We start from the raw sequence: 27,910 nt of genomic DNA, 5'->3' as shown, positions 1-27,910 counted from the left end.
GAAATCAAAGTGAAAGGCCAAGTTCACTGCTGCCTACTGTAGGGATTCTGAATGTTAAAATAATTTCATTAATGGTTAGTTTTTGTTTGGTTTGGTCTGGGGTTTTGGGGGGTTTTTTGGGTTTTTTTGTTTGGTTTGGTTTTGGTTTTGGTTTTGTTTTGTTTTTTAACACATGCAAAAGCAGTGTTGGGAGATCTAGCTGATGCAGCCTGAATATGACATTCTTCACAAATGGGATACATAGACCTATGCATCTGACTACCCTGTTTCCTTACATGGTTGGTGGTTTGGGGTTTGCTATGGAAGTACAGGAGTTAATGCCAAAAGAAGTTCAGTTCACGTGCAAAAGCAGAGAGACAGTGCATGGTACCACCTCTGCAAACGGATTTCCTGCAGCAAAAAGAACTTCCCACCTAGCTCCCCACGTTTCTTTAGTGTATAGTTAAGACAATTTTACAGGGTCATTCTTCCAAACAGAGAAGGCAGAAGTGTGATGAGCCCCAGTGACAAGAAATGGAAGCAGGGGCTTGTACTATAAAAATATGGGTTTTGTGCTCTTTCACCCAACAAGTGCCATTGGAACGCAGGTGCAGTGAAAGCATGGCAATTACTGGATTTTGGTGCTCTGGGCAGCTCTCCTAGAGAAAGTCAAAGTTCCTTCAAATCTTCTAGTAATGTGCCACACTGTATGCAGGTAACCTTTCCATGATGATTCCTTACATCACTTAAGAGACAGAAAATAAAACCCACCCCTCACTATCACTGGGCTGGGTAATGCTCCATGCCCAGCAGCACAGCACCCCTGGCTGGGGTGGCCAGAGCATGTAGTAGCGTACTGCAAGTGAAATAAATTCCTTGAGCACAACAACCTATCCCCTTGTTTAACTTGCTCCTCTATGAATAAATTTATCTCTGTCAAATACAGCAGTTCTCTGCATCAGGCTATGACAGACTGCTGTGCTCTAGCTTTCTACACAATACAGGCCACAAAACAGCCTATAAATCTTAAATAATCCCCATAAACTTGTAATGAAACCATAACACACATTGTTCCTGTGTGCAAGCCAGTACTGAAAACTAGTCAAAGTAGGGCAGTTGAGTTTGTGAGAGCCCTAATCAAAAGAAGTTGTCATCTATATTGTGTAATCAAACACTGGATGGACTGAATGGAGGAGAGTACATCAAAGCCTTCTCCCCAGGCAGTGCACATCTCTCTGTGAGATATATCTCAAACCATTCTTTCTGCCAGCTGTTTCTCTGGTTGCTGAGGCTGTGTCCTCATTAAAAATATCAATATAGCAGTGTGGCTGGTATAGCCCTACTACCAGCTCTGTCTCGTTCGCTTCTAGTGTCTCCGGTGTTTGATAGGGATCAGATTCAACATCAAGATGAGAAAAATAAGCAAAATTTTCAAACCAATTATGAGTTTGAGAGATAGGTGTGGGTGGAAGGTCTCTCTCTACATTTTCCTTAGGGTAAATCCAAGACGAATTGTGACCATCAGTCTTGTCTTCTGTTGGTATTGAAGACAACTTGCTCCATGGATGTAATTTCTGGGCTTCAGCCTTATTGTCCATAGCCAGCATGTCGGGAATGCAGTCATTTATTTTTAGCACTTTCTCAGAACCAATCTACAAGAGAACCATTCAACAAAAAATGAAAATGAAAAAAGTCCAGAGTAAAGAAAAGGGAGCGATCACTTCAAGGACTTCTAATATTGTCTTACACATATTTTTTTGATTTGGACTTTTCAAATAAATGAGAATTTGAAGGAAAACCTATGGAGAGAATGTTCAGTGGAAGTGGTATTTTATGTCGAATCTATCAGACTATTTATTTAGAGAATTCTTTTTTTTAAGTAAATTCATTACAACTGTATTTGAAGAAGGAACCATGCCCCTCTACTATGAAGACTTTGCCAGGTTTTTGATGCGGGCTGGTTTTAGTCTTAACCAGAAGCAACTGGAAGACAGCGGCATGGGCTGATAAGGTGTACCGACTGCTGCAGGCCTCTGGCCAATCCTCTCCTCCCAGCCAGACCTGGCAGTGCCTGGCAGAACCCCCTGTGTTCTCCCAGGGGCCAGCAAGTGCATGGCTCTGCAGTGCCCTACTGCAGATGGGTGTGGGGCAGGAGGAGAGGCCGGACACAGCTCATAGACTGGCATGTGGGGGCAGGAGGAGCGGGCAGGCACAGCTCACAGGCTGAGATGTGGGGCAGGAGGAGCAGGCACAGCTCATAGGCTGCAGTGAAGTGCAGTATTGTCTGATCTGCTGCATTCAGTGTGAGGGCTTGAACAGCAGTAGTGGAGGAATCACCTACTGTATCAAAAGATTTCATTTATTCTCCAATTATGCACTGGCTTTTTGCAGTAACAGACTGCAGAATATAAGCTGGTCCCTGCAGAGTCACATGAATGCCAAAAAAGAAAATTCTTCACTAAAGAGTATTATTAAACTATGTTAATGTTTTTATAATGGTTAAATGAAGTCAACACAAAAATTAAAAATAAGTTATTTTTTAAATTTAATCAACACAAAAAGAATATGTTTTGAAACTTTGATTTTGAAATCAAAGAATGGACAAATTAAACACACTGGATTTTCAGTGATCTTACCTTAAACTCTTTGAATGACAGCACTTTACTCTTGTTAGGACTAGGTATTGCAGGACAGCAGCACTCCTTCACCCTGGAAATAGGAGAGCAAAACAAAAGATATTTTTGTTCTCTTTTAGAAGCACATTCTACCAGCAGAAGCCACACATAGATGTGTACAGACACAGCAGCAGAAGATGAGTGTCTCAGAAATGCCACAAGCCAAATACAACATCCACACAGTTTGACAGCCAAAGGAAGAAATGAATGAGACCTTACAGCAGGCTGGAAGCAACAAGCTGCAGCAGTGGTTTGTGAATTAGGTTAGTTACATTCTCTGTCTACAACAGAAAAATGCTTTATAATTTACCACTTCTTCTTCCAGTGGCATATAGCTGCTACTAGGGTTGGAACTATCACGAGCAGGAATAGGAAGTACAGCATGTTGTCTGTGAAAGAAAAATACTTTTAAATTTTGCTTTTAATTCCTCAGATGTTAAAATCAATACAGTCTTTCTCGGGCAAAAATAACACCAAGTCCATGTGGGATACCTGCCACTAACTCAACAGTAAAACTGTGTGGTCCATGGTTGAATTATTATTAGACTGCTTTTTATTTGCTCTCATATTGGCATCTTTACTGTGAGAGGAAATTTCCAAAACCTAAGGCAATGGTAACTTCACTTACGTATTGTTTTAGGTTTTCTCTTGGATCTCTAAAGAAGACAGATTTTTACTGTAAGAAGTGGAAAGAACATCTGTACTTCCATTTTGGATTGACTATAGCAAGAGAGACACTACACTAGTGTTCAAATCTTCTAGGATTTATGTGGATACAAGGATCTCAGTATTTCCTCCTAGCTGGAAGACACAGCCTCGAGCTACACTGTTCACAAACACTTGAGGCTGTAAGTGGGCTGAGGGGGAACACTAGTTAGTGCCAGCTCTCCCTCTGCCCTGTACCAGAGAGTTCGTGTGTTCCTACCACACACCACAGCAGGGAATGGGCACATGTTACGTTCTCCTTTTATCTCTTTTTTTGGGTCAGTTAAGCCCTCATTTTTATTCTCTGCATGGCTGTACAAATGTCTTGCTGTCTAATGGGAGCTGGAACATGGAACACAGAGGGATGCAGAGGCAGGACTGTGCCTGTGAGGTACCATGGGGGTTTAGACACTGTTCTGCTAGTTAGCCTACAGCATGAAGTCTCCTTGCATAAGCCAATGCCTCTCCCTTTCCTATCCCTCCCCCTCACCTCCAACCCCAAGAAGTTTCTCAAAACCAGGCATCTCCAATTTGGATCATAAATTTCACAACCATGACTGCTGACTGGTATTTTCAAGGGAAAAGAATTACAGCCAAGGGATTTCCTCTTCCGCTGTGGTGATCAAATCTGCCCACTTAGCAAAACAGAGTGCTTAGGCCAATAAACCTTCCATATCGGTTTATGAAGTAGTTAACTTGGCAATGGATTTAAGGACTGATGAGAATAAGAAGTTCCAAGAATCCATACAGAAATTTCCTGTTTGCACACAAATCTGTAGTTTCCGTTTATTAGAAAACCAGTTAAATCCAAATACAATTCTTCAATGAGCTCTAACAAACAGGACTCACTAGGCATGCAAGTGTGCATATATTAAGCTATTTCCCAGAAAGATATAAGACTTGAATAAGGATATAAATTAATTTCATTCTACATTTTTTTTAAAAAAACCTATCTACTTTAAATTATCAAAAAGCCATGTCAGTACGCACATGTGATTTCTCAGTTGGATTCTTTCTTAAGTGCACTTTGCATTGAATTACATGTTTTTCCTTGAGAAAGGGAGATTATTATCAATAATCTCATGAAAATTTTAAATTATCCCATCCTTCTGCTAGAAGACATTTTCCACAGCCAGTACTCACAGTTATATGGTGTGTCTATGTATATAAAGTTATCAATGGGAGTCTCTCCTCCACCTGTATATGCTTTAACCCCGAGTTTGTATTTTGTGTTTGACATCAGGTGTTCCACAGTGTATCTCTTTTCTTCTGGATTTTCAATTGTGTATTTACATAGCTCTGAATTATCTAAAATGAAACATAAGATAGAATCATGAAATCACAAAATCAACAGTCTGGGTTGGAAGGGACCCTAAAGATTCATCTGGTTCCATCCCCCTCTGCCATGGACAGGGACACCTCCCATTACACCATGTTACTGAAAACCACATCCAGCCTGGCCTTGAACACTTCCAGGGATGGGGCATCCACAACTTTTCTGGGTAATCTGTTCCAGTGCTTCATTACCCCTATGGTAAAGAATTTCCTCCTACTATCTAATCTAAATCAATTTTTTTCAGTTTAAAACTATTACCCCTTGTCCTGTCACCAGGCCCTGGTAAAAAGTCTTTGTCTTTATCATAAGCCCCTTTTAGATATTGAAAGGTTGCAGTAAGTTCTCTTCAAAATGTTACAAACCCGCTTATGCATGGCCACTGAAATAAAGAAAACATTTGTAACCTGCCTTCTTTGTAACTCGCACACTTTCTTACGAGAAGGATGATGCATCCTGACTCACTGCCGCAGGGCTGAACTCACATCCCTTCTAGCTGGACTGTCCAGCATTGCCCATCCTCTCGCAGACACCCAATAACTTGTTGTCAAAGGTTGCAACTGTTTATTTTCATTTCCTTTCACTAGAGCTTTTAACATAGTAATTTGAGTTTTGCCATTTTCTTTTTTTTTTTTCTGCCAGAATTCTGTAGCCCTTAAGTTTAGGTCAAATTCTTTGAAGATAATCGAAAGCAAGAAACTTCTGCCTGAAAAAAAAACGCTCTTTAACCTCTCTTGTGCAACTCCCAGACCCCAGGGAGAAATGGGTTAGCTTATTTCTCCAGTCACACCCCTTGTCTGCTAGCTCTGACAAACAGGGAAGCAGAAAAATCTTTGATTTAAACTTTTTAAAGTCTAACTGGGATTACTTACAGAATTATGGTACTTCTATAGTTAGTTTAGTTCTGACAGGAACTCCTACATAAGCTTCCCTCAGTTCAAAATATGCTTTTCAGTTTGGTACTCGTCTAATCAGCAGAAGGATCACGGGACATGACCCAAACGGAAGAAGAGGCAAAGAAAAAAACATATCCTTTAACATGATGGAAACATCTGAAAATCATAATGGATCAAAGTCATCTGGAGCAGTTTTGCATGTGGAACAGGAAGGTCAGATATAAAAGTTTAAATGTGGCTTTGTGCCACTTCACAGCTCACTTCAGCTGAAGGAACTCCACTGTAGAACACAGACATGAATACTGTCACTGGAAAAGAATTTAAATGGGGAATTTACGCAGTGTTCCAATTCTGAAGGAAATAAATTGCATCCCATCTGTTTCTAAAATAGCCCAAATCCTAATAAGACTAACATGCTTCCTTATCCCAGTAAACCACAAATGTTTTTTGAAATTCATCCAGAACTCCCATAACAAGAGGCAGAAACTTACATCCTCCTACAGTACCAAAGGAATGTTTTCTGGAGCTAAAAAGGAGCTACAGACAACAGGACAGGGACTGTAAATCTCTATAAAGCCAGGGCTTCTGCCTGTCAGCACCTCAAGCACAGAGGGGAATCAAAAGCAGCAAGTGTTGAAATCTGTAGATGGCCAAATTAGCCAACTTGACTGCCTAATGTGAACCTTCTAAGATGCTGCAGTATGAGCAACCTGTATCAACGGCACAACTTCCTACATTGCAGAGCTCGGTTACCTGGAAGAATGTGCTTTTTTGATCCTTTTAAACTGCAATTCTCTTGTATAGGTGACACATAGACATGGTAGCCTCTCACAAAACCAGGCTGTGACTCATTTGTGAGGTAAGAATCCCAAGACAGTGTTACTGCATTGAAAGTCAGTTCAACTTTGTCCACAACAGGGTCAAGAAGAGGAGCTGGAAGAAAGGAAATTCAACTTAAACTCGCAATTATTCTTCAAGGATGTTTATATTTGCACTTGAAAAATCTACACTCCCATGTGGTGTTTATGTTTATATCTTACTTGTATTTAAAATTTGAACAAGGCCAAAGTGCTCTACAAACACTGTCAACTTCACAGAGCCTTCATGCATCCTCATTATACACAAAGTAGTGACTGATAATCACAGCTTTGTTTAGGTCTTCTAATACACATGGACTCTACCTGGTCACTGCACTAGCCAGATATCCTCTATGGAGGGTCTGTATGTTGATATACAACTGATGGTTCACTGATGATATAGAAAGAACATAGAAAATAAAATTTTATGTAGCCGTGGGAAGAAGCAATTCTTCTAGTTGTGACAGGTCAATTTAGCAAATACACAAACCCTAAATACGTTGCCAACTTACGTAGCTCCCTGAGATAACCAGTTTTCTTTTCCAGTAAGGAGGCTCTATTAGCGACAGATCCATAGATGTGGAAGTTGTATCTCACCCCCGGAACAAAGGCAGCTAGAAAATAGTCAAACTGATTACAAAAATAGGTTATGGTTTGTATTTCGGTGTTGCTTTTGCTGAGCTGCTTTCTACAGAGGTCAATAATCTATTAGACCTCTTCTCCCTGTGCTATTGTGCTATTAAAGCAACTGAAGGAGACAGAGGGTAAGCCAGTTCATGGTATGCATACTGTGAATTAAACAAATTTATTCTGTCTGAAAGAGATAATGGGGGAGGGGTTTATATATTTTTTTTTTGTTGCCATACAGTATTCAAGGTGACTGCACAATAGACTCTGAAAGAGCAAGATAATTTCATTTTACATTTCTGGTGCAGGAAAAGGTCGTGTTTTGACTGTTTAATGCAGATGCATATCCGTGCATCAGGATTCCACATTATCCTCAGTGACATCCACTCCCATTCACATCAACCACGTGCAAACCATGAAGAACTGGACAGTCCTTTTCCCATGTGTTACCACACTCCACTAAGAGTGCATATTCCCACATGTTTGTGTGAATTGCGGTGCAGTTCCTTTATTGCATATTGAAGTGTATTCAGTAAATTTTGTTCAAATATGTTTCATTCCAAAATTAACTCTCAGTTTGAGAGACTCCAGAAATGCTAAATTGGAAGTAATTACTTGTGTAATTACTTGTGTAATTACTTGAAGTAATTACTTCCAGTTGTGGAAGTAATCCAGGAAGGATTTACATCTATTGGCCACCACTGGGATAAAAACCCATGCAACTGATCCTAAGCAAGGACTGGTGTTGAGCCACATAATTTGTGGCACACTGACAGCACTAAACCACTGTGGGTGTTAAACTGCCTGAGTCTAAACTTCTGATCCACGTTACAGTTAAGGCAGAGCTCCATTTTGCATCTTTTCTGCTCAAAGATTTTTAACTCCTTCATTAACCTCACCATCCTCCTTCAAGATGCTACTACAAGCCACTCAGAAAAGGTTTTTTCTAAAATATTGTGCTAACTTTCCTAATACACTACACTGACTTCCAAGGCTTAATGGTGCTGGCACATTTGTGGTGTCTAATTAATTTGGTAGGCAAAAAAGTGATGCCTCTGAAGAATTACACCTGCACTGCACAGACTTCGATTTTCCACATGATTTGCTTCCTAAATTCAATTAATACCCATAGCGTGAAGGAGTGCTACACAGACATCAGAATGAAAAGTTGTTTGGCTTTCACCTGAGTTAATCACAGCACTGGAAGCGTTGGGCCCAAATCTCTTCCACTGCAAATCACAAGGCTTCAACTTTGGAAAGTTACACCACTCGATAATGTAACTGTCATATATATATATGGGCTTCCAGGAAATAAAAATGCCGTCATCTGTACCATTAACCTGTTCTTCCTTAAGCTCTTCAGTACCTAGAATGAACAAAACAAATATCTATTACTTTCATGAATGAAACTTCAGATTCATAAATGAAGATCAATATAGTTTCTATGCTAAATTGTGAAAAACAATAAAAGAGTTGCATTCCCTCCCTATGTGACATGTGGGCTCTTTCACATGTTGAAAGCTGATCTCTCTGTATGCTAAAGGCTGATAGCTCACAACCCATCCAGTAAGTTACTACATATTCATTAAAAAAACCCTCAGCTGCAGAAATGTAGAGTCAGAGAGCCACAAGAGGCTGATCACACACAGAGTTCCCTGCAAGGCACTGGCTGCACCTTCAAGGCATCTGCCACAGGTCTGAGGCCCTAGTTTTAGGCTAAATGTGTTTTGTTCTGTGGGCACTGTGAGCTTAAGCTTAACACACATACAGTTATCACCCTGTAGGTGAAAGTACAGTAATAATTTCCAAACAGCACTGATGTGAGTTAAAGGCCAGGTTAATTTATTGCCCGAGATGATAAATTATGACTTCACTTAAAGTAGGTAGAAACAAAACTATCATAATGGAAATGTAACTGAAAGTACTCTTACTGTTATCTGTAGCTCTAGAGATGACCAGTACTGAAGGAAGTGAAAAATTAACATCATTCATTGCCATGATGCTGATTTTATAGGAATGGTTATCAATGAAAATCCTGGTGCTATTGTAGACTGATGACAAGGAGATGCTTTCAGGCCTGGAGCCATCTTCTATTTTTTCCCAAGTTACTTTATATGAAATACTTCTTCCATTTGCTCGAAAACATGGTGTTTGCTGGGAAAAAAAGTTACAAAGGAAGAGAACAATAACTTCGTAAATTTTGCTGAAAAACTATGAAAGGAGCATTTAGAACTTTAAATAACTAACCGGGTGTATTATTTCTGTAAAAATATAAACCTTTTTTCCCATACATGCATACACATACTGGTTGAAATGGAAGAAATCTCAGTAATGATATTTGCCATATTATAATACTTAAAAGAACAGAATTATGTCTGAAATGCCAGGACAGCACACCATCACAGCTACATATGTTCTGAGATACATTATATATAATATCTGCCTTAGATTTATAAAAGACATTTTATACTGAACTGCTATTAAGTACAAACAAACTTACTAAAGTTTATGGGAAAAACTTCCAATCCCTTTATAAAGGGTTTTGTTACTATTTCTGTAGTGATGTCTCACCTTCCAGAACAAGGTCACATTCCTTCCCCCTAGAACTGGTGTAATTTCTCTCCACATGTCCAGTTTCCCTGATGGAGCTACAATAAACATAGCAAAAAAAAAAAAAAAAAAGATGCTCTAGATCCAGAAAGAATAGACAGTTTAATTGCTTCCTTCCACTCAAAGAAATTCCACTCCCAACACCTCTTTTTCCCCATCACTGCCAGGTCTTGCCCAAACGTTATCCTTTAACATCTTTTCCCTTCATTCTTTTTTCTGGATGAAGGTCTGGTTAATTTCCCAAGAAAATCTTTCCTTGCAGTTCCCAGATGTTTGTTCCTACCTCTGTACCATTCCTCCAGGCCACTAAGGGCACTGTAACTCTGTCTGTCCATCCTCCCAGTCATCTGGATTTCCCACTGTCTGCGCTGGATGAAATATCAGAGACTAGCAGGTAGAATCAGTGCTATTTAAGAAGTCACCTTCTGGAAGCTTGCCTAGTGTGCTTCTCTTTCATGCATGCAACAGGCCTCTGCTTTAGACACACAGCAGAAGAGTAACAACAAATAGCAAAGACGTGTGGCAAGAAAAGAATATCCCTCAAACTTCCCTTCTCAGTAGGTGGGACATACTTGCTTCCTTTGTTCTGATAGTCCGGGCTTCACTCCACTCACTCCACCTCCAGAAATGCTTTGCTGCCCCGCAGCGAACCCTTGCTGTGTATTCCGTGTAGGGCTGCAGCCCACCCACAGTGATGCTCCTGTGAGGGGAACGCATGTCTGAACTATTGTGCTGCAACACAGAAAAACAGAACAGTCAGAGCTCACTTCAGCCTCAGCAGCAAGATGGTTTTGTCTTAAAAAAATATTTCTTCCTCTAGGTCCTGCAGCAGCAAGTTAAGCTTGACTTGGGAAAGGTAATCATGAAACAACAATCAAAAAATAATAATAAAAAAAATGCATGAGATGAAGAGTCTGGGAGATCCCAAAAGAGGTCTGAAAGTCACCTCTATGTAACTGAGTAGGAGTCACAACCCTCCAAATGAGTACTCTTTACATCAAGGAGGGAGTTTACTGAGATCTTGCCCTCACAGAGCCTGAAGCTATTACTTTATGTAAGCAGGATGCTGTTCCAGATCTAGGCAGAGCAATCTACAGCTACCTTTTCTTTCCGTTTTTTCCCCAACCTTTTCCCATACTCCCTCCTAATAGAGTTTGTTCCGGTAGCTCAAAATAAGTGAGCATGCTTTTAAGCCTTTCCTCAAAACTGTCTCCTGCAATGGCCACATTTGATCTAGACCTCTTAAGCAATATTGACACAGAACACAGCTTGATTGTGATCTTCCCTATGCCTTTTTAATGTGCTAGAGGCAAGCTGCCTTTCTAAGAAAAGGACTACACAGAAGCCTCACTGTTTGTTAAAGAGGTGGAACAAGACACATGTTTTTTTGTATGACATTCAGGTCTCATACCAGTTCAACTTTCCCATCTGGGTGGAGCACTTCAGTCTGACAAAAGAGTTCAATTCCATTGCTTTGATAATTCCAATGTAATGTGATTTCTGTATCTGTGCATTTTTGCCACACCAGGAAAGGTGCAGTGGGATAAACTGCAAATGGAAAATCTGAGTCAGCTCTTGTAAAACATAAAATATATGCAAAAGTATTTTAAGGTATTTTAGCTGAGCAGTAAAAGCAAATAAAAAATACATACTTAGCACATTAAAATTAGCAAGATTTTTTTTTCACTGATGAACTATTCTACCTCCCTTCCACTAGGACAAAGGACATTGCTGTCCCATATGAGGACCAAGACAGGTTAGCATTATCACTTCTTTCCTGGCAATAGCTGCTTACACCTGTATCACATCTCATATCATACCAATTCCCAAGTAACCTACACAGTTATTTTCCTAAACGCCTTTGTTTAGATCCCTGCATCATGTTGCTTTCTATACTATGAACTAGCTTCAGCAAAGCAGAAGATTTTGAAGTATTAAGGGTCATTTCAATAACCAAATCTGACCTTTGGAGTGAATCTGTTTTCTACCATTAAAATGACTTTCCAGAGCTGAAACTGAAGAGAGAGCAGATAACTATAGGGACAGGTAGCAAAACTGGGAAGTTAAAAAATGTGGCCTCCATACTTTAAACAGGGCACTCAAGGTATCAAGCTCAGAAGGAGCAAAAAAAAAGCCCTCAACAAAGATATAGAAAAGACCTTACTTCTGTGATTTACATTAAAAACATCCATGGCAGTTTTCTTTCCCAGTGGATTTTCCACAGTCACTGTGACATTCCAGATCCTCTGCTGGCCTATCTCCCAAGAACATGCACACGTCTTGGAACAACTTTGTGTGCACTGAACCATTTTCTGGGAAGATCTATCAAAGAAAGGAGAGAGTGGGACAGCGGCAAAGAGAGAGAAAGATGTTTTTCCATAATGTACAATCAACACAAATGTTGAAATTTTTGATGTTCAACTAGAATGCAGCATCATAAAAAATAAGGCTGAGGAGGAATATAAAAAGCCAACCAGTTCTTTCCCTTAGCCTGAAGTAGGGTGAATAGATAGGTATTAGAAGAAAGTTTTCTTCAAAGTCTATGTTTGTCTTTTTAAGATGCAGCTAAATTAGTGATTTCCTCATAGAAATTCTAAACCAGGGACTTATTTGCCAGGACCATTTACACATCCACCATTATGTTTTAAAATGAAGCTGTAATTTCACGTGCACCTTCCATTTTTAAATTACCATCATAATATCTTAATAGAAGTGAATGATGCAGAGACCATGAAGGTACGTGCAACGATGACCTGTCTTCTGCTGACATCTATTGATTAAAGTTTGCTGTGATGATGAGATATCTGTCCCGCTTAATGAGTTTCTCTGCAGGCTCTGGGGTAAAGCCCCTCTTCTCATCTGAGAGCCATGTCTGATTTGCCACACCTTGACTCAGAGTCCTAAGAAAGAGCTGTGAGAAAGTCTGCAGAGAAATCTTAAAAAAAAAAAAAAACAAAAAAAACAAAAAAACAAACAAAAACCCAAAAACAAACAAACAAACAAAAAGTAAAGAAGCCAGCTGAAATTACAGAAATTATAGACACAAGTAGGATTTTTGAGATAGGATTGTCACTAGCTCAAGGACTCAAGAAGGAAAACACGAGCATGTAAAGTCCTAAAATCCTAAAGAAAAAGAATTAGGGAGGTGAATCAGGCTAACTAGGAGGTAGCTGGGAATCATCAGTTTTGAGTCAGCATTATTGTCAATGGATTGTTAGCACACTAATAGTCAGCCTACCAGCTGATTAGATCTAGTTGTCTGTTGTGTACTCAATAATTATGTTACACTTTTAAGTTATCTATATCCTGATTTCAGGGTGTCTTCATACCTACTGGAAGATATCCAAACAAATTAACCCAAAAGAATGATTAGAACAAGCTTTAGCAGGCAGAACTTGGTCTAAAGGACAGGCAACTTTATATAATTAGTCTAAATCAGAGCAGTTCTGCATCGCTCAAGCTTTGTTAAATAAGTGATCGGTGAGGTGGAAAGAGGCAGGCAGCTAATTACAAAAAAGAAAAAAAACATTTCCACAGATTTTAAAGGAGAGAAGGTGACCGTTCTGTACAACACACACCAGAGTTAATACAACAACAAGACCTACTTTGCAAACAAGGTGTAGTTTGATGAATACTTTCCATAAAGATAGGTTCTTCCTCCTTGGCTCCAAGTACATGTTATTATTCTCATATCTTGTGTTTGGCAGGAAAAATCTTTAGGTGTATCAGGTGCTCCTTGTCAGAGGGAATAACCAAAAACACACCAATAGCATGGCAGTCAAGACAAAAGTCATCAGTGTTTAATATATTAACAAGCTACAAATAATGGATAAGTACAAAGTCTGGTTTATTACAAATGTTATTGAAATTACACTTATTCAATGACCAGTTTGCAAGATAGTCAGGATAGTACCATAAATTAATAGCAATCCAAACACTTTTGTTATCATCTTTTGTTATATTCATATATCCATTAATTTAATCTGGGTTTTTTTCTATCTGTAAAAACTGCTACTCGCCTTCAAAATAGGGACTGTGCTGAGTTTTACCACAGGCACACAGACAGTGAAGCTGAACTCCTAAATGGGTAGGTATATTTAAGAATCAATCACCTGTCCTAGGATCAATTAATGGGATTAATTTGCACATGCTTGATGCTATTCTTTAATGATTTCTATACATAAATTTACAGATCTCAAGTCAGACATTAACAGAGATCAGCTGGACAAGACAGGGCTATGACAACTTACAGAAGGCTTTTTTTTCCTCCCCCCACAGTCACTCTTGACTTAATAACAAAGGGAAAATAGATCCGTAATAACGTGTTCACTTACTACCCACAAGGAAAGCTGCATGAGCTGGGCAGCGATCTTGACTGTAAGAACAGCAGACATGGATGTGAGGCGTTTTGTGATGTCTCACATTTTCCATAGTGAGAAGTCCGAGTCGACTGCTTGTGCGATTGAAAACACGAACAGCTGGGAGCACAGAGAATTCTTTAATGATTTGACCTTTCCTTCCAATGCAACAAAAAGTGGTATCAGAGCCTTCCTCTAAAATTATTTTACTTGGAAAGATTTGTGGTTCACTGCTATTTGAAGTGTCCAGGCCTGAAAATTAATACATAAAAAAATCAGTTCAAGATCTGCTCAGGGCAAAAGCCTTCAAACAGAACACATAGCTAAGCATTTATTCAAGAAAGTGTTAATGTTTTATTATCCATTCACAGATTTTTATTTAGTATTCTTCCCCACAGAGAGATGAACTTCACATGCAATAATACCTACATTTGTCTTAAACTCACAAACATATAACGTAGTCCAACAAGATGGAGACTAAATCTATCTCTCTGCCTTTCACTGGAGGCAAAAAAAGTGTGTGGTTAAGAACTGCCTTTACAGAGGAACATTACCTCTTGTACCTATGCCCAGACTGATGTTTTACAGCCAAAATGCCTGCTCTGGAAAACTGAATAGGGGGCTAGAAAAACCTCATGTTCTGAAGCTCATGCAGAGCTCAGCTAAGAGGAGTCAACATTGACTGAATCAGACCAGTAAGGAGTCACTCCACTTGGAATGAGATTCCTATGGCTTTTAATGTTGGACTGCTTGCTGGATGTAAGAATTAGTGGAATTTAAGTGACTCACAGTCTTTTACACATGTTGCGTGGATAAACTCTACTCTCAAGAATCTGATACAAAAATCTGATGACATCTAGAATTACTATGTCTCAGGGAGCTCTAAATCAGGTCTGTAATGTGGGATCATTTTGTGACTGAATAATAGTATTTTTGAACCCTATCAAATTTCAATTGAAAAAAATAAGGTCTCAAAGACTGAGGTTAGTGAGACAAAAAGGGAGTCTTGCATCCTATTTTCTATTATATAAGGAGAGGGAGATGGACAACTTAAGTGTCACAATCCAAGTCTAAAGACCTGTGATGCTCTTCCTACCATGATGTATCTCATCTCAACTAAAAGCCTTTGCTGCTCCAAATGAGAATAGTGTATCATTATAAAATCACTGTACCAATTTTTTCTAAAGTAGTTACCTATTTTATTTAAACAAAATTCTCTGGAAATCAAACTGTTCTAGTAAGACACGGTAATCTTAAAAAAAAAAAAAAGTATTTTCTGATATTATTAATTACATTATTGGTTCAGTCCCCGTTTACTCTCATAGAATTTATAAGACATTCATTCCAAGTGACATAAGGACCTGACTTGCTCCTTCATTCCAGGTGACATGAGGAGCTGACTCACTCCTTTCTCTCTGCTTCTGTAATACTAATCAAAGCTATGAAACCAGACAAAAGCAACACATGCATCAGATCATGTAGTCATAGCAATGCGCTTCATCTCCTCTCCACGAGTCTGGGGCAGGGATGTATTTGACCTGGTGATAGATTATGCTACAGCCTTTCCAAGATCCCAGGCCACTCCATATACTGCATTGTTTTAATGCATGAGCAGAAAAAGCTCTGAAACTTTTGGTCTACTAGTTCAGGAAGATAGTCTGCAAATTCTAACAATGACTGAAGCATTGCTATTATTGCCAACAAAAAGTAGGGAATTGGTTAGTGTTTAGAGATTAATGAGTTCAAAATGGATTCTTGATTTGATGTCACTTCTCCTGAACTGTCCTTCACAATTACAGACAATGGTGAATTACAAACTAGGTTTGTACTATAAAAAAATAAAGCAAATATTGCAAAATCTTGTTTTACTTACCCAAGACAGTCTCCCACAGACTCCACTCACTCCAGATTTTTGATGTTTCTGCTTTGGTCCTGATTCTCACTGCATGAGACATACACTCCAAAGGTATGTCTGAATACCATATCCAATGAAGAGGCTTTCCTAATTTATCAAGTGTGACATTACGAAACTCCTACAAACAACGACCAGGAAGGCAAAGTATTGAAAACACAGCAGTGTGTAGACACTCTGTAGACACAGTATTTGGAAACACAATCAAAGGCAGTGAGAGAGAGAAAGCTCAAAGGAGGAAAATGCTTTTGAAAAACGAAACTCTGAAATCCCACTCACTACCTATGATCTCATATTAAGTAACTATTAGCTAATTAACTACTTACAGATCTGTACTGGCAGCAGTGGGGTGACTGATGCGATGACATATTTGTGAGTCAGGCCTTACCTCTCATGACATGGGTTCACTGCCAGAGACTTTTAAGTAGGTTATTTGTGCCTGATATTACATGAGTAGTAGCATGCACAGATGCTGCTGCCTACAAATGCATCCTGGGTTACATATCACCATTCCTGGAGTGATTTAAAACACATGTAGATGCAGCACTTAAGGACCTGGTTTAGTGGTGGACTTAGCAGTGCCAGATTAATGTTAGGACTCAATGATCGTGAAGATTTTTTAAAACCTATAAGATTCTATGATTCTATATATTTTTGTATTTTTTAAAGTAAATACCAGATTTTCTCACATAGACCCATGCTATTTGTATGGGTTGTACTGAAGCCTGGGCTCACACTGACCACTAGAGAATTGCTCTCTAGTACTGCTCCCATCAGCAACACCTGCACTTGCATATTATTACTGCTCTGAGAAAAACTCTGCAATCAGTTCAAAATTTACTTTCTCAGTTACAGCCCTGAGAAATGTAGTCACTGATTTTGAAGTTACAGGGGCTGTTTGTGTTTTGGTAGGAGCAGACTCACAGAGTTTCTTTACTGGTACATATTCTTCAGAAAAACACAGAAGCAAATAGGTTCTTGTGTGGTAGTGACATCCAAAGTAACCTGTTTGTTTTCCTTGTCATGTTTATTACGAGTAAAAGAACACACTACATCATTGGATTTGAAAAGCTCTTACTTCCTACCAGCAAGCTAATAACAGTTTATTGAAGGATAATCTGAAAAAAACAAAACTTAATTGTTTGTAGCTGTAAGGCCCCAGTTATTGACTTCAGGGTTAGATCTACTCACGGGGTGTTAAAAATCCTATCCAATGTATCAAAGTGGTAAAAATCTTTGGAACTGCACAGAGGTCATCTGCAGTGAAGATGTGGTTCTTCTGAATATTAGATCAAATACTACCAGCTAGGCTGATAAGAATAAATTGTGATTCTTAACAGTGCCTATCTTATTTATTGATCACTGATTTCTGAAAAAATAAACCCTTCACTGTTTTATGTGCTTTTTCATGAACAGCAACTTTAAATGAGCCAGAGCAGTTTTTCAGTTTTACTAAGTTTTAATATGTGCGTTTCATATTCTTCCATAATCCAGGTGACTCATAATAGGTTAAAACGTGACTAAAACATTGCCAAAAGATTTTGTCAAACTCAAAGGAAAGGAAATTTTCTTTGGAGACTGTTCTCACACTGAAGTCACAAAGAGGGGAAAACATCTGGAACAGACCTATGCCTATGAATTGGGTGATCTCCTCTTCAGAAAATTTGGTTGATTTAAGTGTTAAGGAAAACTACGAGGATAGGGACTTTGCAAAGAGACATCACTACTTCTTCCTTTTCCTTTAGCTTCCTTTATATTGTAAAAGACTAGTATACTTCTTTTCAAAGTACACTTACTGTCAACACAGTAGTAGAAGTAGTTTCATCTGTTCGATTGACTTGTATTTCAAAAGACATTGCCAGCTTAGCATCATGTGCTGACTTGACAACATCCCATTCCACTAGCAGCCGCTGGAGAGCCAAATCCTTGGAAACGTTAAAGTAAGTTACTGGAAACACATCAGATTCTAGGAGCACAAAAAGGACACAAAAATATTGCTGTTTAGCTAAATTACAAAGCAGATCTGAAACAACAGTGGTTAGAGGTATGATAGGTTCCACACTAGATGGTTCTGAAGGAAAAAACCAAAACTGATCAAGACCCATGCTGCTCATAAAAAAAGCAAAGATAATCTTTCATCTTAAAGAACCAGCAGGCTAAAATGAGGTTCCTGAATCTCAGTAGCCCTTCCTACCATGACATTTGATATGCTATTAAATTTCTTTATGCCCTCAATTTACTAGCTATTTTATGGGAATACAAATCCAACCTTTCATATTTTTATGAAGAGGAACAACATAATGTATTAATAGGGATTAAATTCCAAGAAATCCCAATCCCAACAAGCCTACTTATCATTAGGGCAGAAACTTTGGGCTCAGGTTTGATCTTTGATAAAATACAGATTAAATTAGTTAATGCAAAACAAGTATTTGAAGAGGATAGATCAAGTAGCTAGCTCAGATGACATTCTAGTATTAAGCACATTCCTAGTTGTTCTACACAGAACTTAAGCACCTTAGTTGGAGCTGTGGATCCTTCTACTGGAATTAAACACCTAGTTTTAATGGCACCTCCATCCATCTAGGGGTCTGGAGTTAATTCCCATAATAAAATAAAGTTTAAAAGTCAGACTAAAGTCTCTTTTGTTGCTGGGAAAGAAAAGGCCCTGTAAGAACATTATTCTGCTGAAAACTACAGATAACTTCATAAGTAGTTCCTCTTTTCAGATGTTTGCTTTGTCACCCCTCCCAAAAAAACCCTAACTCTTGGAAGAGATGAAATATAGTACTCGCTGATTTGTAACTTCTTTCCTTCCTGAAAAATAAACAAACACAAACGCCCTAAACTTGATCTGGTTGTTAATGAAGCCAGGGAGCTGGAACAGCCAACTAACTAGGCTCTTTCTTTTGCCACAATTGCTTTCCAAGGTGCTTCTGCTTGTTACAAATGACAGGGGCAGAATGTTTGTGCTGACTGGGACACAGAAAAGAAGTCACAGAATTAGTTGCATCTTTTAATGAAACAGAACTCATTCTGTGCATTCCTGCCACACCACAGGCCTCAGGGACACAGCGGATTGAGAGACCTCAGCAGATCCTTCTCACAAAGCTGCCACCTCCACTCATCAGCCAGATGTGCTTCACCAACTGAGCCTTTCACAGAGTATCACTAGCAGGAAACATGAGCATTCAGAAGATTTAGATTGAGAATCTGCATTTTGATAGATGTTTCTGGCAGACATCAGGTATCCAAACCACTCTGCAACTTATCCTGTGGTATCTGCTCTGCACTAACTTCTGTGCAGCATTTTCCCTACATATGGATTTTTTCATTAGTTGTAGGGAATGAAAGGCTCAAGAGAAGTTGCAGTTCTAACAATCTGTGATCACTCAAAGGAAGCAAATAAAACTTTATAAACTTTATATATTTGTTAATTATGAGAATACAGACACTGACACAGCTTAGTTGCTTATACAAGTCCAGCCTATAATCGAAGAATAAATGGAGGAAATAATGTATTTTACTGTTAGTTCCAAGATACCAAAAAATGCTGGAAGAAAGGAAGAAACAAATACACCTAAAAGAAATGCCAGCCAGCCGGCAGAAAACACTTCCTTTTTCAGGGTGCAGCATTAAAACAAACCCCAGCATATCTTCTGAATTTCCCTATCCTTCTTCTGCTCTTTCTTCAGCCAATTCTAATCGCAAGTGTCACTACTATGCCTATTGCACTGATGATGAACCTTCCTCTGTTCTCTACATCTGTCTCGTTTTGTCCAAACTAAAATATTATTGCTTTTTTCACGATGGAGAATATTTTCCCCTGCCACATTTAGTTAACTTGATAAAAACCACAAAGGTCTCTTTAGTTTCTGGTTTTTAATCCATCTGTACAAGTGTCCCTCCACTATCTCTTTTCAGCTAGGTGACATATCACTTCAAACCTCACACAATTTTGTTTTCCACTTACTCTGGCATAACACAGTCTAGATCACCAGTTAGAGCTTATACACAGTAACAACAAAGAGAAGAAACAATATAGTTAAGGTTATATCCAAGATCCTGATGGCCATTGAGTTACAATGTGGATATTACAGAATTTTTTAGCATAATTTTAAGATGTAGAAACATCTGTAGCTTTCAGTTATAATATTCTCCTCCTAGCAAACTGAAACTATCAAGGCCTCTTTAAGACTTGTTTTAACTTGAAAGCTAACTCAAGACTATGTGAATAGCTGAATGATTAACAACAGAGATGAATTTTATACCTAAACAATTGCATGTGAAAACAAGTGACCAAGTTATGGTAATGCAGTAACCGTTTGGACTTGCCCGCATTACAAAGTTTTGCCACTCTAGGAGCACAGGTAACAGAGCCTCAAAACTGGGGAACTGGCACCTTGCATGAGTGGTGTGTGAACACACAAATTTCAAGGTTGAAGAGAGGCAAAATGTCTGAAACTCCCTTCAGTATTATAACAAATATATTTACACAAAAAAACCCCATCTCTCTTCCTTCTTCACCAACTTAATTAAGGTAATAAAACTTCCATAATGCAGACTAGAGCCTGGTAAGGTCTGCCTTCTTAATGGTGGTCACAGAAAAGTCAGTGAAAATTTTTCATCTCTCTTTTTTTTTTCTTCTAATGGAGTCATTAAAAAAAAGTAAAAAAAAGAAAGAGGGGAAGCAAATAAATAAATACACTTTGACTTCACATCTTTGCGAGTCATCGATTCAACAGGCAATTTTGCATAATGGGGTCACAAAAAGTAATAATACAAGTTGCTTTGCCACCTTACAAAAGAAAATCATTTGATTAAGTGTGTAACATGTTGCTTAATCACAGACTTAGAAATAAGCAAGTCCAAAGCTTCAACTGCTGTAGATTGGTTCCAAATAAAAAAATTGAACGTTCAGACACTTACCTTGCTGTGAGTATGTAGCATAGTAAGTCTGTAGGGGGAGCAGTACTGCCAGAAGCATGAAGTGATTCATCCTTTGTCCACCTTTTCCTGCCCAAGACTTATCAGCAAAGAAGACATTTTTAATTATTTGTCTTTTTAGGAGAAATGCATGCCAAACAATAGACTAGATAATATCACTACATTTAAAAATGAAAAAATAAAAGCCTAATCACATGAACTCCAGTTTAAGATAAATTCAGGAAGAACGGACAAAGAAAGATAGGGAATGAAAAAAACACTCTTGGTTTTGGGACCTGGTTAGAGCATAGAGAGAACACTACAATCAAAAATTTCAATTGAGTCCAAACTAATAAATCACTAAACTAATAAATTAAAGTTTTCCATCCACTTATTTCAAAGAAATATTGAAACAAAAGTTTCTCCTGATATATTTTGGCTTTCCTCCTGCACAAATAACAAGATATCCATCCTAACAAGCTAAAAGAAGGTATTAAGGAGGACACTATATGGAGGGTTTTAGCTAAACTAGAGTTGAAATACACATATCAAAGTCTTAGCACATTCCATTCCCAGAAGGACCATCATCTCAAGCAACACAGAGCTCTATCTAGCATTCCTTTTGTAGCTTTTACACTCATATTTTGACAGTATGAAAGAAACTGCGTCTGACTTGCATAGCCCAGGTCTGAAGGACTGACTGTATGTCAGATCTCGGAAGACATGAATCACCTGCAAATTTCCCCATGCAGAAAAGAAAGGAAAATATTCAGCACCAGTACGGTTAAAGCTCTCAGGCACAGAGGGTACTGGAGTACAAACAACAGGAACAGGACAATGGATATAGTTATCTTTAGCTTAGAACTTCTACGTTTTACATTTCTGGAGCTGCGTAGAACACCGATAAAGTGAGTCTTCTATCACTGCTTTCGTAACAGAAGTTGAAAACACTTAGCAGGAGATAACCAGAATGACCTGTCTCCATAAAATTGAGCCAAGGACAGAACATTTACTGATTTCAGATGGGCCAGAAATTCTCTACATAATTTATTCCTAGCAGAAAACCTCCAATTTAATACCTCAGAGCTACAGACTGTTTAATAAGTTTAATTACATGCAATGGTTTTGAGAAACTCTGAATTTCTCCAAAGGATCAGAAGAGAAGATTCTATTTTTTTTTCAGTATGTTTTTAAAGGTTACACAAACACTGTAGAGAAGTCCTGCACGCAGCACTGCAACCCAGGGTTCAATGGGTTGAGCTGCAGCATTCCCCAAATTCTCCTTGTGAGTTCAAATGCTTCACATGGAGGGCCCTGTACTTAACATGCGAGCGTTGTCTTGCCCAATGTATAGGCTTCTGCAGTCTTTCTTGCCATTATACTAATATCCTCAAAAGTGTTTAAATAACGTTAAAATCAACATGTATGAAGAATCCAAATATTTTTGAGAAGCTAGGCCTAACTCACATGCAACTAACAGACCATTCCAAGAACTGATTTAGGGAAATCTGATTTTTTTCTAGATTTCTAAATTTAAACTCTTTTGTCACCTGATCAAATTTTGTATCTTAAAGGGAAAATAATTTGTTATGGTTTTTCTGGAATAAACAAGATAGAATGGCTCTTTCTTACAGAGCAGAGAGTGCGAGTGACACAAAAAGTAGATTATGTCAAAACTTCTGGTAGTTCTTCAGTAGATTGCTATTCTTTTGAATTGTTTGAAATTAATATTGAGACACAAAGCCAAATCTTAAACACTTTTTTCTTTTTTTTTTTTTCTTCTCTTTTCTTCAGAAAAAAAGGTGAAAATACAACTGCCTTGAAGTCAAGGGAGTCGACTTCTGCTCTAAGACTATTTAACACAAGGGTGGTCGGCTGGGTTCAGCAGCATATCTCCTGAGTTAATTACATCAGCATGACGAAAACCTGGCCCCACAGGACTCCTAATTTTGTAAACGTCTTTGGGGTTGGACAGACAAAATTTGCCCTATTTATTATGCATCATTTAAATTCAACAGCAAACACAGTGGGAAGGTATTGTGGAAGTAATGACATATTAGACTATTTGTTTAAATTAATTCCTATTTAGAAAACAAATCTAAACTCTTTTACACTCTTAAGAGGCATTCTCTACTGTTGTCATGAAACAAATGCCTAATGTAACTATCTTGCTCCAGTCATTTCCACTGTCAGTTCACTAATGACTCCACCTAGATCACTTTTATTGATGCAAATGTCTTATGCTACCAAAGGGCAGTGTAATATAATAAATGATTACCAAAATATAAACATATTTTGGATTATGAAAATGATTTTCACTATTCAGTATGTTATTATTCTAGTTTAAAACTGCATAATAAATGAATTGTGGTAATACGTGCAATTGTAGGTAACAAAGCAGTTGTCATCAGGAAAGTCCTAAAATCCACTAACAAAAAGTAAATTTAAATAAATGAAACATTAGTTAAAAAAAAGAAATATGGTCCTTAATATATGAGTAATATTTTGCATTACATCATCTTTATGCAGAAACATCTGCCTGAGACTAACAAATTAATCACACATCGTATTTACTACCAACTAATGTCAAGCACTTATTTTGTATTATAAATAATTAAGTACTTTTATAAAATAATAATTTAAAAATCTGCATCTTGGTTACAGCTTTATAAAATACATTATCAATTTCATCAAAACAACAACAACAACATGATGATAATAAATTAACAACATCCTTGCCAAAAGTGAAAATAATTGAACAAAGGGAATGAAAACAAGTAGCCAGGGAAGGTTTTTAGGTGTCTAAGCAATTCACCACCCTCAAAGAGGCTAATCTGAAGAGATATGAATATCACACCATTATGCCACTGTTAATCTGAGAATTAATTACTGGCGACTCTTTCCTTTTAAGCCTAAGAGAAGATACGTTTTGTCACTATGCTCCAATCTGGAACTTCTGTGTACTTTGGTCCACGAATTGCAGATAAGAACAAGAAACTCTTTGTCAGTAATTTTGAATATTGTCTCGAAACACATAATTTTAATACTTTTTTCCCTTTCTAGCTACTTTCGTCATTGACATAATTTTGCAAACGCATTTTTCAGCCTATCGCAGAATCACAGAGCAGTTTGCCTAATTGCGTTTTCAAGAACTCCAGGGATGGAGATTCCACAACTTCCCTAGGTAAATTGTTCCAGTGCTTAACCACTCTCCCTGTGAGGGTTTTTTCCTCCTTGTATTCAAACATGCATTTTGTCCTTATGTTCATTTAAAGAGAATATCTTTTTATATTCTCTTTATATTCCTATTTCTCCTTATATTTTCCTTGGTGCAAGTTACACCGATTTCCTTTGCCCTTTGTCTGTACACCTCTGCAAAAAGCTTAGCTCTGTCTTTTCAGCTTTCTTTGCACAGTGAGCCCAAAACTGTACACAGTCATTTACATATTGCCTCATTTGTGCCAAATAGAAGGAGATAATCACTAAGATCCAATTCTCTGCCATCAACAGCAACACTAATTACAGCTCTATTTTCTGTGTTGAACCTGGTTATTGAGACACATTGCAAAATGATCTATAAAATGGGGGATAACACTAAGTTGCAATCTGAAGTCAGTTGGGCACAAAATAATCTGTCTGACCTACAGAAGTTAGCTGACCAATAAATCTTGCATTTTACCCTATATTCGTTCCCCTTTTAAAAATTTAAAATCTGTGGGGGGAATAAAGCAGATCAGTCTGTAGCCTAAATCACTGATAGATTTTTTTAAAATCATGACTGTATAGTCTACTGGTAATTCTTCCTGTTGGAAAAATGTAACCTGGGGTGTGACAAAACAGATACAGATGGATTGAGGTCTCCCTAACCTAACTTGAAATTAATCAGGACTGGTAGATACTTCAACAGAACAGAACCATTCTGGGGACCTGACAGAAATTGCAATAATATTCAGAAGAAACAGGAATTGTTCAGAGACCTGACAATTAAAGAAGAATCACTCAAGAAGTAAAGACAGCATAGGAGCAAATTACCTTTGAGTAAATGAAATCTCTTTAAGTAGATAGTTTGTGAATATTTTAAAAAAATTACCTCCAGGTAAACTATTTCTCATTCAGAGCAAAATTCTGGCTTAGATGATCCCTGTAGTCCTGTCCAGGCCAATGCCAGGGACGAGAGGAAAAAGAAATTCTCGTTATTCATCTGCAAAACACACCTAAGATAAACATTTCGTCAAACCCCTCCTCAAAGTCTTCGATGCACCAAAATTCAGCTGAAACCTCTTACCAGATCAGGCTCGCAGTGTCCAGGAGTCATTGACCGGGAGCTGGAGCCATACAGTGCAAATATTGTTGCAGCACCTGGAATACCTGTGTGTGTAAGAAAAGGAAGCCCCTGCTATGAACATATTATGAACATCATAGTTATCTGCAGAGTTAATCTGTTTTGTAGCAATCTTCCTAAAGGCACATATTTCAAATCATATTTCATATAACTTTCCTTTCTCAGTGTCCTTTTCTTTGCTTATTTAAAACAGCTGCCCTAACATGGCCATAACAACACAAGCCATATCCTTAAATGAACCACAGGCTGGGAAAAGAAATGTTTCCAGGTGCTAGGATTCAAAAAACTGAATCTATTTAAAGTACTAGAGTATTAGATAGGGATATCGAGTCATAACCACCATGAATCAAATAAATTTTTCTAAACCAAATATGGAAGAGGACTGTCAATGAGGCAACTACAGAAATAATACTACTTTGGATTTATATAAATCCATAGCTCATCCTGTGTTCTCATTTCCTCTACTTCATAGACAGACCGAGGATAGGAATCACAATCCAGGATCCTACTACACAAGATTGATAACATTTAGTGACATTTTAGTGCCAAAACCCAATAAGCTCCTTCCATAGCGTCCAAACTCCCTAGAAAGTAAGGCAGCCCACAAGCAGATTAACTTATCCTCCTGATGTGTTTCTTTTCCTCTTAAATAAACAGATAACTAGGTAAGTGTCAAAAGGACCAGAAGGTCCCAATGATTTGTAAAAGATCCTACAAAGTAGTGTGCCTCCACTCTCCTGATTCCTGCCATTCCCAGTATATCCTTTGCAAAATCAACAGTGCAGAGCTGACATCCAGCTCAGGCAGCTTTACTTGAAACAGTGAGCAATGTCTAACCACCAGGAAATTAGGGAGTGTCAGTAAAGCAGTGTCTACTGAAACATCCTACAACTAAATAGATCCCTCTTTAAAATAAACATCATACTGTTTACAGAAAATCTGATTTTCAGTTATGGGGGGAAAAAAAAAGGAACAGCTGAGATACCACATTCTAAAGAACATGAATGCTTCCTTTAGTCCTTGTACTCGCGTTCTTCTTTTAAAGATGTTTTCAGTTACACTTGGTGCACAAAATACATCTATGTGTAAGACAGTGAAAGCTCTTGATAAACCTTTGAAATCTAATGGGTGAGCAACAAGTTTAAAAAGCTGCACTTGGAAGAAAGTAGTTTCTATAATTAAGGTCTGATATGCATGTAATAATTTGACCACTTAGAGGTAGCTTTATTTCCTGTGTTTTGGTAAGTAGAAAGCTCTTTAAGCTCTTTATTGCATTCTGTTGATTTTCTAAAAAGCTTTGCCAAAATAAGAAAATATGTACTTCATGGTCCCCAAAAGACTAGAATCTGAAGAAAAAAAGCAGTAAAAATAGGGGGGGAAATGAGATCTAAAAACATAAAGCAATTAACAAACTGTGTAAAACTAGTTCTGCTCTATCAGAAAAAGAATGTTAATAATTGTAGAGAAGGAATCACATAACAACAGGAAAACTTGTTTTACCATGTTTTTCAGGCATCATCGACTCTTAACTTGGTTAGGTTTACCGCCCTGGAGTAGGGACTGGAAGAGGCAGGCAATAGATAGAAAGAGAAATAAAAACATTATGCCAAAAAAAAAAAAAAAAGGTCAAACTAAAAAGCAGGAACCACACTAGAATTTATGATGTTTTCTCACTTACTCCAATGATTTTGAAATTAAACTATGGATTTCATCAGCTTAAAAGGAAGTAAGAGCAAGAATTTTTCTCTGTATGATGCCAGATTCAAAGATCCTGAAGTCTTCTTGAATCAGCAGGAACAGGAGATGCTAACACCAAACCTAATCACCTGGCAGGTGTAGCATCCTCGTCCCACGAGGTACCTCACCTAAGTAATTTTTGCTCAGGTCAAATCAGGAGCTTTTAATCTGCAGCTAAGCAGTAATAGCTTGAAAGCAGAAAAGGCTAGGCGGTCATTAACCGCCTTAAATTCATCGGGGTGTGATGATGCTGGCGGGGTTTCGGGAGGAAACTAAGGCTCCCACCACTCAAGAGCACCCACTCGTGCCGAGGGGGTGCCTGGAGAACACGGGCTGAAGGGCAAGCAGAAGGTGGAGAGGGCTTAAGGGGCACCAGAAAGGCTAAAAATCAGAGTAAAAACTCCACAGCGCGTTTCAAAACAAGCGCCGGCGTGGAATGGTGGGTGTTCCTCAGCGGGGCAGGCTGAGCGGCGCTCGCCGAGGGCGAACGGGACCTCCGAAGGAGGGGAGGGGAGCTTTGTTGAGGGAACGAGGGACAAGGGGACACCAGCATCACTCACCTGCAGCCGAGAGCAGCCACCTCGGGACCAGCAGACACCTGGGGGCAGACGGGACCCCCAGCGCCGGGACGCGCCGGCCGCTCGGGCAGCGCAGGGAAGCGGCTCGGCCGCCCCTCCCCGGGCAGGGCGGTGCCTCCTCCCACCTCGCCGAGCCGGCTGAGCCGAGTTTCGGGAATTTCCCCCCCCGCTCCGGGAAGCGCGGCCTGTTCCCTTGGCTGGCTTCCCGAGGACAGGATGCGGGCTGCTCTCCGTCCCCTCCTCCAGGCGCCCGCGGTGCCCCCGGTGCCCCCGGTGCCCCCGGGGCGTGGAGAGGTTGCAGGGTCCGGGCTGGGACCCGGGGGGGGGCCGAGCAGGGACGGGCAGGGGACAGGCAGGGGTAGCCTGAGATGACCA

At 38.9% G+C, this 27,910-nt stretch overlaps 1 protein-coding gene across 1 annotated transcript; it reads right to left on the bottom strand.

The window, feature by feature from the left end:
• Window positions 1-130: 130 nt before the first annotated feature.
• On the bottom strand, window positions 131-27,573 carry LOC113984516 (oncostatin-M-specific receptor subunit beta-like). The gene is made up of 20 exons (XM_039383788.1): window positions 27,518-27,573; window positions 25,164-25,246; window positions 24,969-25,027; window positions 20,882-20,978; window positions 17,749-17,918; window positions 15,914-16,073; window positions 14,017-14,292; window positions 13,288-13,417; window positions 11,847-12,004; window positions 11,094-11,230; window positions 10,255-10,414; window positions 9,644-9,720; window positions 9,004-9,226; window positions 8,256-8,438; window positions 6,958-7,059; window positions 6,342-6,521; window positions 4,503-4,667; window positions 2,965-3,043; window positions 2,616-2,688; window positions 131-1,631 (listed from the first exon to the last, which is right to left on the bottom strand). The coding sequence occupies exons 4-20, from the start codon at window positions 20,949-20,951 to the stop codon at window positions 1,182-1,184; spliced, it is 2,793 nt and encodes a 930-aa protein (XP_039239722.1). The 5' UTR covers window positions 20,952-20,978; window positions 24,969-25,027; window positions 25,164-25,246; window positions 27,518-27,573; the 3' UTR covers window positions 131-1,181.
• Window positions 27,574-27,910: the final 337 nt, after the last annotated feature.

Source organism: Pipra filicauda, unplaced genomic scaffold, assembly GCF_003945595.2.
Source record: "Pipra filicauda isolate LSUMZ 115617 unplaced genomic scaffold, ASM394559v2 scaffold325_size820570_pilon, whole genome shotgun sequence".
Lineage (NCBI taxonomy): Eukaryota > Metazoa > Chordata > Aves > Passeriformes > Pipridae > Pipra > Pipra filicauda.
The sequence above is the reverse complement of the archived record's forward strand: the minus strand, read 5'-3'. Positions and strand labels throughout refer to the sequence as shown.

Excerpts from the sequence above, each read along its gene's own strand:
- LOC113984516 (XM_039383788.1), bottom strand. The coding sequence starts at position 20,951 with ATGAATCACTTCATGCTTCTGGCAGTACTGCTCCCCCTACAGACTTAC. Across the intron at positions 13,418-14,016 it reads TGCAGCTTTCCTTGTGGGTA|GAGCACCTGATACACCTAAA; the intron begins GTAAGTGAACAC and ends CCCTCTGACAAG. Across the intron at positions 10,415-11,093 it reads CAGATGGGAAAGTTGAACTG|CACAATAGTTCAGACATGCG; the intron begins GTATGAGACCTG and ends TCTGTGTTGCAG.